The sequence below is a fragment of the Parasteatoda tepidariorum genome, chromosome 7 (assembly GCF_982258835.1).
Source record: "Parasteatoda tepidariorum strain Cologne lab strain chromosome 7, Ptep-v5.0, whole genome shotgun sequence".
In the NCBI taxonomy this organism is placed as follows: Eukaryota; Metazoa; Arthropoda; class Arachnida; order Araneae; family Theridiidae; genus Parasteatoda; species Parasteatoda tepidariorum.
Window position 1 is genome coordinate 81778734 of NC_141761.1, and position 9890 is coordinate 81788623.

Sequence of the window (9890 nt, forward strand, 5' to 3'; positions counted from 1 at the left end):
TAGAAGTTTATGGTCATGAAGGTTACAAATATTACAACATATGCACATACGCTCAATTAACCATAAAGCATTTTAAACCAAATGCTTACAATAGTTAAATTCAAAACTATTTAATATTTAACTATTGTAAGCAATATTTTTAACCTGTTTTCTGTATTTGTGTTGCAATCCTATAAATAACAAATTTTTCGAAAATATTTGTTAAGAAAAATTATTGGTTTTAAGGTCAATGTTATAACATATAGTAATAAAATTAAGATTCTTTTGTAGTATTGCGAAGTAAATAATAGGTAAATGATGGGTTAACTATAATGTATCCATTCACGAAATACTTTCAAGAAAATATTGCCACATAATCCAATAAATTCAATATTTATAATGATGTAACGAGTTTCTCCACACGGGATACCATAAACGAGAAATGCATTACTTTACTACCCCCTATGCAGTAATATCGGTCATAGTTTTGAACCTCTGCGTAGTTTAGTTACCCGACCGTAGTGACATCTTTCCCATCCCCCACTGCACAGTTTATTTACAACCTTTATTATTTGATGCAGAAATCCACGAATAATTCCGATAGCTTCCCTGATGGTTAATGTCTATACTGCATTTTCAAACAAAAACAATATTGAATTAAATAAAATGATTTTTATATTTTCTTTAAACCTTAATTTTTTTTAATTTGTCATTGAACTTCTCAGATTTTCGGCCACATTTGCTGAATCGTAAGCGTTACATAATACAAATTTTGAAATAGCAAAAATATTTGATAAAAGGTAATAGATATTCTTTATTATTTTGAAAATTAAGCTTTTCACAATTGTTAAAAAGCCAACCGGCCTGTGTAGGGGTTAGGGAACTGCGCTTGCATCCGAAAGGTTCTGGGTTCAAATCCCGGGCAAGGCATAGATGTTCTTTCCTTCTCTGTTTTATCTGTCCTTACTGCGGGAGCAACATTGGCCCACCTAATATGATGCACCTGAAAGAGTGGCCAACAAATCTGCCCTTCAGATGCCTGTATGACCCAGGTCATTATCCAGGTGGACATTGGAGAAAAACAACAATTGTTTCAAGAACGATATAAGTTTAGTTTAGTGAATAATACTGCTAATTTAATTCGCATTCTATTTCGTTTTTTTTTCTATGAAAATAAGTAAAAGAAAATATCCGGTCAAGCGCTAATGCTCCAAAAATGGAACACCATTAAAACACACTTAAATTGTTTTTAGTTTATTTGTTTCTTGATTTCGTTATCTTTAGCTATTCTTTAATAATATACCTATCAAATTTCAAGATATTTGAATAATTTCTTTTTTAATTCAGCATTTAAATTATTAATAGAGTATCTCCTTAAAGGTGGAAAAGCACTGCGGCTTATTCAGAAAATTCTGCAATTGATTTTGAAAACTTTCCTCCTTGATGTATTCAAATTTGATATTTCAGTCATTTTTTGCGGTTCCAGGGCAACGAAACTATTAAATTTGATCTAAAAACAATAAATAATCCAATTATCAGCGACCACTATTCGTCTAATTTATGTAATTAATGAATAAATTGTTTGAAATACAACAATACTATTATATTTTTCATTAAATCATATTCTTACTTATACATATTTATACATTTTTAATACGTAATTACCTGTTGAAAAAATACGCGTCAATAAACTTCATTTGCATACAAACCTGGTAGCAGAATTCACAGTGCCAATCTATGGCACTGTTTTCACAAAATCAAATTGTCTGCAACTTTAACGCAAATCAAGCAGAGATATTATAGTGAAAATTAATCTAGCCCAATTTTAAAATATTAGTATTAATGTATGTACTAAATATAAGAACTTGTAGTTAAATAATGATAACACTTAAAAAATTTGTACGTGATTAGATTTACTTATAGCTATTGTAACAGGATGTCTATGAGTATTCTCTGTGTTTATTATATATAATTATGTCCCAGTTAAATAAATTATGCGGTCAAGATATTTGAGTTTAACACTTAAACTTTGAAAATGATTAAAATATACAAAAAATTAAACTTATTTATGTTTAATAACTTTTATTTCAAACTTTGATTTTTGGCATGTTTGTGTATAGTTGATTATTAACAATTAATTATTTAGGATTTTTTTAACCCGTGCGAATAATAGGCATTATACAAGTACCTTAATAAAATTGATGCCTAAATACAACCAAATAGTTCAAAATAAATAAGGATTTTTACTATAAAAAATGAATTAAAATCCTAAAATATCCGATTTTAATTTGCTATTAATCAATTCTGAAAATAACCATTTATGGATTGGGTTTTACTTACGATATAACAGTATCTGAAGTTATTCAACATGCTTACCGCAAATTCATTAGGATACATTTAGTTACGATCCAACGTAATTCATTAGAATACTAATAGTGACCAATGAGCATAATTATTTTGCACGTCTATAGTGACGATCGAAAGTAATTCATTAACTTACATTTAGCAGCAATCAAACGTAATTTACTAATACGTATATAGTGATAAACCGATGTAAATCCTTAGTTCACATTTAGTGACAATCGAACAAAATACTTTTTCATATATATAGTGAAGACTGAACGTAATTCATTGGCATAGGTATAGAGACGATCGAATGTAATTCAGTAGCACAGATATACTGGGGATCGAACGTAATTCATTAGCATATATATATATAGTGACAATTAAACGTACTTCATTAGCATACATTTAATTACGATCGAACGTAATTTATTAGCATGCATGCAATGACGATCGAACATAATTCATTAACATGCATATAGTGACGATCGAAAGCAATTCATTAGTTTGTATTTCGTAGCGATCGAACGTTATCCAATAGCATACATATAGTGACAATCGATCGTAATTCATGAGAAAGCATATAGTGACCATGGAGCGTAGTTCTCATGCATACCTATAGTGACGATCAAAAGTAATTCATTAGCTTGCATTTCGTAGCTATTGAACGTAATCCAATAGCATGCATACAGTTATGATAAAACGTAATTCTTTAGTATGTATTTAGTGATTATCGAAAAAATTCCTTTACAAATATATAGTGATGACCGAATGTTAGCATAGATATATCGAACGTAATTTGTTACCATACCTACAGTGACGACCGAGCGTAGTTCACTAGCATACTTATAGTGACGATCTTATAGTGAGCATACTTATAGTGACGGTCAAACTTAATTATTTAACATAAATTAGCGTTGATAGTATTCGAAATTATAAAACTTTTACTTTGCTGATTTGTTTCTTATAATTTGAATCGAAGAAGGCTAAAAAATAGACGAAGAATGTCATTAAAATAATCAAAATATTAAATATTATCCATATGACCATACTGTTTAGACACCAATAAAGTAATACAGTTCATTTCAATATTCAGAAATACTATCTTTCTCAATAGTCTACTTAAACTCTTTGCGCTTCAAAATCATTAAAGTATTTGATGTAATATATATCTATATTTGTTATAGTTAAATTAACCATAATTTCTCTAGCATATACACTAAAATAGTAAATACATAATATATCTCACAATATTACTCGAAGTAGAAATTAAAATGTAATTCAAGATTTATGGATATTAAATTCAGAGTCTTTCGATCTTAAAATACATTTGGGCACATTGATATTCAAAGCATGGATGGTTCATCAAACTTATGAAAGATTAATTTTGCGGAAACAATTACATTCCATTACGGTTTTGTATAATGGTAATATTTCATGAGGTTCGTTTCAAACAACTATTTATGTTTGAGTAATAATTAATTTTATCCATATTAGATTGTCATAAAAGTATTTAACATCTCATTATAGCACTTTTCCATTTTAGTATTTGAGTAAGTTATCTACGATTGATGATAAAATAAGGAAATAGATAAAGTACATCGAGTTACAAAATAGAATTATTTTAAACATGATTAACTAGTTCAGCGAAGTTTTTTTTCCACGTCGTAGAAAGTAAAAATAATAAAAAAAATATTTTTTCAGAATTTATACGAAAATCTCCATGGGCTAGCCCGGCAGCAAAATTTCTGACTCATGATCTACAACAAAAGATATTGTGAATCAGCACTGTTTCAGGAGTAAGGTGGGATCAAAATTCGTATCAACCAGCCATTGCTGGGATTCGAAACTGGGTCATCTTATTGGAATCGGAGACCTCTATCCCCTAAGCAACCGTGACTGAAATTGAAATTAAGAAAATTCAATATTAAATATGCACAATGTCATATATTTTCATCAGTAAATTTTGTTTAGTTTTAACAGCCTCGTCAGAAATGCTATTCTTATAATATTAATAATGTCCATTTGCACCATTCTTGATAGCAGTACATTCTCGCGTCCATCGTTCGAAATTCTACAATTCTGAATTTCATTATGCGAAGGAAGAAAATAACTCTTCATACAAATAATGTAAATAATGGTGACAGTTTGAATTAAACACTTCAGTCAGCTCGTTTGATGTTTATGCATCAGTTGATGAAGTTGTTGGAACTTGTGATATTGTCAGTTCAAGAAAAATATTAAAGAAGATCAAAGTGACACCGACAAAGAATACGAAATGAAACCACTACCAGTGCCAGTATTTTTCTGTTACAAATGAGGAAATTTATTGTTTGCACCTAAGAAAAATATGTTCGAAGAAAAATTTCAAAATATTTTTAATAAATATTTGTGTTAATTCATCTTATTTTGCATTACGAACATAATAATTTCAAATAGATAATTTTTTCAACTTTTATTTTCCAGGTCTCTTTATTTTTTATTACTTTTCATACCTAGGACAATCGCAATGAATGCACCAATGACAAATGAAATATCAAGATTCTAGCGTAACCAATAGTAAGAAACCACTTTTTTTCAGATTTAAATCAAGTGCCAAAATCTCTAAAAGAATCAGTGCCAACAATCAGAAACAACAACGGCTAACATCTGTTACAAAATATTGAAAATTTATTTTTTTTGTATTTTGAAGGAAGTGTGTTCAAATATAAATTTCAAACTATTTTAAATAAATTTGTGTGTTTATCCATTTTTGTTGTGCTTTACGAATATAATAATTTGAAAAGTTCTTTTTATTATTGTATTTTCTAAGTCTGCTCATTCTTTATTAAATTTAATTCATTTTCATTCATTTCATTCCTTTATGATAACCACATTCGTCATTTACCCTTATCGTTTGCAATGAAAGTACACATGAGAAACGGAAGATTGAGGTTCTACTGTAATCGATTGTAAAATACCACATCTTATTACTAACGAAAGTTAATAACTAAACAGCATGTACAGTTCTTCAATTAAATTCAATGTTTTTGGGCCAAAGCAGTGGTTAACAGATTGAATTTTAAATGGAAGTAGCACACATACACGTGACACACATGTTACTTTAAAATACTGAACCGTATCTTAACTGGCGCACTTATCAAAAAAGTTCGTCTTCTTTGATCTAGTACGTTGACCGACTATAAGTATAATTTTTTTCCTGCTCTTTCATTTATAGTAAAAGCACAAAATAGTTTAATTTATATTTAGTTTTTTATTAAGATAATTCAAGGACTGCATCTTTTTCTGCTTGCACCGTGTTTAAAATTCAAACTGCTGCGTCATGCATTTGCAATTTTGCATGCAGCATCGAAACTTCCAGCGTAAGCGTAAGAGAAATAACCAATTCTGTAAAGTCAGAAATCAAACCAACCTAAAAGCGTTATTCCATGTAACACATTTTTATACAATTAGAACAAAAAATCAGGTAATAATAGAAGGACATGATTTAATTTTTTTTTTTTTTAGAAATGAATGAAGAATAGATTGCAGACTTAAAGTCATGCTGTAATATTTATCGAACAATTTTTTACAGTATAATTATGAAACGACATTTTTGACTAATTTTTCTTCATTTTTTAACTGTCCGTTTTTAGATCAGCTTTTAATTCAGAGATAAGTTAATAATTTTAAAAATTGAACTTAGTTATACATCTTTAATGAAATATTTTTTCATTACATTATTTTAACTTTAATAGAAAAAGCGCAATACAGATAAAACACATTTACCGTGGTGTATGCAATAATAATAAACCTCATTTTAACAATAAAACATTTATAGATATTTTTTTAAAAACAGTAAAAAAAAATTAAAGTATCAAGGTCTTTAATTCAAGGTTAAAAATATTATAATTTAAATTGTAAAATTCATGTACTCAAAGTAGAAAAAAATATTATAAAACTTGCATAAAAGCTTTTTACGTAATTATATTTACAAAAAGAGTATAGGAACAGTTTTTCATTGCTTATATTGTGACGGTTTACTGAAAATGAATAATATTTAAAATATCATAGCAATCAATTATATTTTTAAGAATTTCATAGAAAATACTAATTATGACAAATTTTCTACATATGGATGAGGGAGCATTAAAAAATATTGTGCAATGTAGATACAAGAGGATAATGAGAATATTACTTAGTACATATATATATATTACAGAAATTTAATTTTTATCTTAATTAATTTAGTTTATAGTACCACAGTTGTTTTTCTGAATGGGCAATTCATAAGGAATTTTAAAACTAAATTTTAGTTAGGAAATTATAAAATGTCTCAAAAATGTTATGCTTACAGAATATTTATTGAAAATACGTGTCTTATTTGAAGGTTCAAGCTATCATCTTTTTCTTTAAAAAAATGTGAACGTGCAATGTTTCAAAAAGTTCAATTTCTGCTTATTTTAGTTTCTTATAAATTTCCTTTAACTAAAAAGAGACATGTCTGCAAATAAGTATTGGTTACGAAGCGTTTTGTACAAATCAAAAGTTATTGATGCTTTTATAGCATGAAAAATCATAGAAAATTATAGCGAAGTTGTCGGTTATGAAAAATTAATAGTTGCTTTGAAAAAAAAACTATTAATGAATAAAAAATCGTTTCATTTTCATAAAATATAGAGAAAGAAATTTTAACTTTAGATGGCCGATTTAGGTACCTTTAAATACTAGTTGCAAAAAAGAAAAGAAAATTAAATGTTAATTGACTTGCCAAATGTGTTGACAACTGATTAATTTTCCTAAAACCATGGAAAAAGTAAAATCCAAATTTTTGTATATTAATTGAAAAGAAACTTTTGTAAAAAAAATATTGTTTGCTTTAAAATAATGCAAGTTTTTGTACCGTTTAAGCCATTTTTTCTCTTCAATAAATTAAAGTAATGAGTCATAGGGTTTTATAATGTTGCAGCTTTAATAAAATATTCCAATTCCTTATTTTTTTTTTTAAAAAAAACAAAAACAAATGTACATAATAAATATCTCAGATAAATATTAAATCAAATTTAGTTATTCAAGATACATAGTAAATTTATTTTATCAAATACCAAATAAAAATATTTGTACCATAAAAGTGAAAAAATGAATTTTTAAAATATACCCATTTTAAGGTAAAACAGACAAACCACTTAAACTTGGTGTAGATCTAATCGGAGCAACAGGTATTTGAACTTTCTCCGACAAAATAGAAATATTTCTTCGAAGGAGAGAAAACAAGTACTCACCGATGCGAATATTATCCGGTCTAGGCGAAACGGCAATGAGAGAAGAGAAGAGTAGCAAGATGATCCGAATGAATCCAGCGTCCATGGCCGGAATTCCGAACCGGCGTCGGTACATTGACAGCGGGACGAACAATCCCCAGTCTGCTGAAACACCACTCAAAAAAGAACTTCGGTATAGTTCGGTAGAGGGCGCTCTGCACACAGCCCCTTTTAGTCAGTTTTCTTAGTGGGCGTTAGCAATTTTCCTCGCATCCGAGCCCTTGTTAGATCTTGATTGATAATAAATATCAGGTAAAGGAAGGGATGTCAAATCTAATGTCATTTTTTTTGTCAGAGCACATAACAATGCAGCATTAAAACGTGAATATAAAATTTTTGGTTTGGAAGTTTTTCTGCGAAAATCAAGGAAATTAGAAATAAAATTTTATTTTAAATTCAAGCAAAAAATAAATTATATGGTTCGGAGAGAATAGTTGCCACCTTATTTTTTTGACTTATGTTTTTAAAAATATAGTTTTGGTGGAAGTAATACTATTTATTATTTAAACCTAGAGAATGATCATAATTATCAACACTATAAGCGATTAAAAAATATTTCTGGTAGAAACATGTGGATTAAATATGACTTTGTATGCTTTCTATTAAAAATTTTATAACGTTATTATTTTAAATCCTGGACTAGAATTTTTGACTGAACGTCAATTTCTCCATATAATAATAGTAATTATATTAATGATAATAATAATATTACGAATGGTAATAATCAAGCATAATTATTGAGTCGTTATCAATTAATGCTACTCAATTTTGCACAGAATGAAAAGCCCGTACAGTAACAAATAAAGATAGCACAATGGTTTCTTTACCAATTTCATAACTTTTTCACTTTCTTCACCATATTTATATTAAGTAAAATACTTTTTTTAAGTGGAATTCATCAAAAAAGAGATAAACTTTACTCAATACAGTTTGGCAAGAAAAATTATATCATTGATTGAGGTAAATTTATGACATTTAATATTTAATAAAGAAACAAAATGATCCTTTAATATTAGCGGGACCGGAAAGTAATGTTGTTTCGGCGCATGAAAACAATTTTTTCGATCCATTTCGATTCATTTTCGATCCGGTATTAAGGTTTTTTTGCTAACGTGGGTAAATACATTATTGATTAAAAATAAAATCTTGTAAGCAAAAATCAAATACAGCGAAACGACTTTTCTTTCCGTTACCCCTAATATACAACTTAATATTTTCGTTTTACTTTAGTTATACATAATATTTAATAGTTATACATTATTTATCGTTATAGATACTTAGCATGTTAACTTCATAGTTTCATAAGTGAAAATTTAAACAAAATAAGCAAGAGGATGCAATTGTGACTCCACTGGCCCAATAAGTCAACAATGTTGATCTCCGATAGTAATAAAGAAAACTAATAATTATGAATGAATATGCAATGAACTCCTAGTTAAAATCGTTATTGAAAGTCAAACTTGGAAATAATATTGATGTTCACTTTCAAGTGATTGAAGATGGACATGAATATTTGACAGTTCTAGCAGTAAAAAAGCATGATGCTAAATTTAGAAATATAATATTTTTCTCAGACCCCTATTGGAAAAGTGACTAACTAAAATACTTAATTAATTATACATTATTATAAATTAGAACTGGCAGGAAAAATTAACCCTTTTTTCATGTTTTTCATGATTCAGATTCCTATCAGAAATGGCTCTGGACTTATATGTAAGGCAAGTACATATATTTAGACACATTCATCATTTTACTATAATTAAAATATATTATTTAATATTTTTATCCTTTTTTACAAAAAGGGGTGCATTATTTTAAATTTAATACTTTGTACTAAGGTCACTGTGCATGCTTGGGCATGCACTTGTCAATATCTTTTAATGCTTCGTCTGTTGTTCACTGATAGCCACCTCAAATCCACAATTTATTTCTTCAATAAATTCGATAGTAAATAAAAATCAGTAAATATTTACTCAGTGTAGAATTATTAATTAATAAAAAAAATATACGAAACAATAATATTAAGTTTACAAATAATTAGTAAAAAAAACTAATAGCATTTTTAAATTCACCAAATTAAAAACTAAATACGTTAGAAAAAACATAATCTACTTATCAACACCCACAGTTACATACACAAAGCAAACGGTTCTTTCTAAGGTTGCATTATTATTACATAAATTAGTAAAAAAAATTAATAGCATTTTTAAATTCACCAAATTAAAACTAAATACGTTGGAAAAAACATAATCTACTTTTCAACACCCA

General features: G+C 27.8%; 1 protein-coding gene across 1 annotated transcript in view; it reads right to left on the reverse strand.

The window, feature by feature from the left end:
• Window positions 1-7727, reverse strand: part of LOC107446818 (glutamate receptor ionotropic, kainate 2-like) — a 96841-nt gene extending 89114 nt beyond the window's left edge. The window contains exon 1 of the mRNA XM_071183227.2: window positions 7584-7727. Within this exon, the coding sequence (XP_071039328.2) occupies window positions 7584-7698 (115 nt within the window). The 5' untranslated portion in view covers window positions 7699-7727. The remainder of the gene's footprint in view (window positions 1-7583) is intronic.
• Between the last annotated feature and the right edge of the window lie 2163 nt (window positions 7728-9890).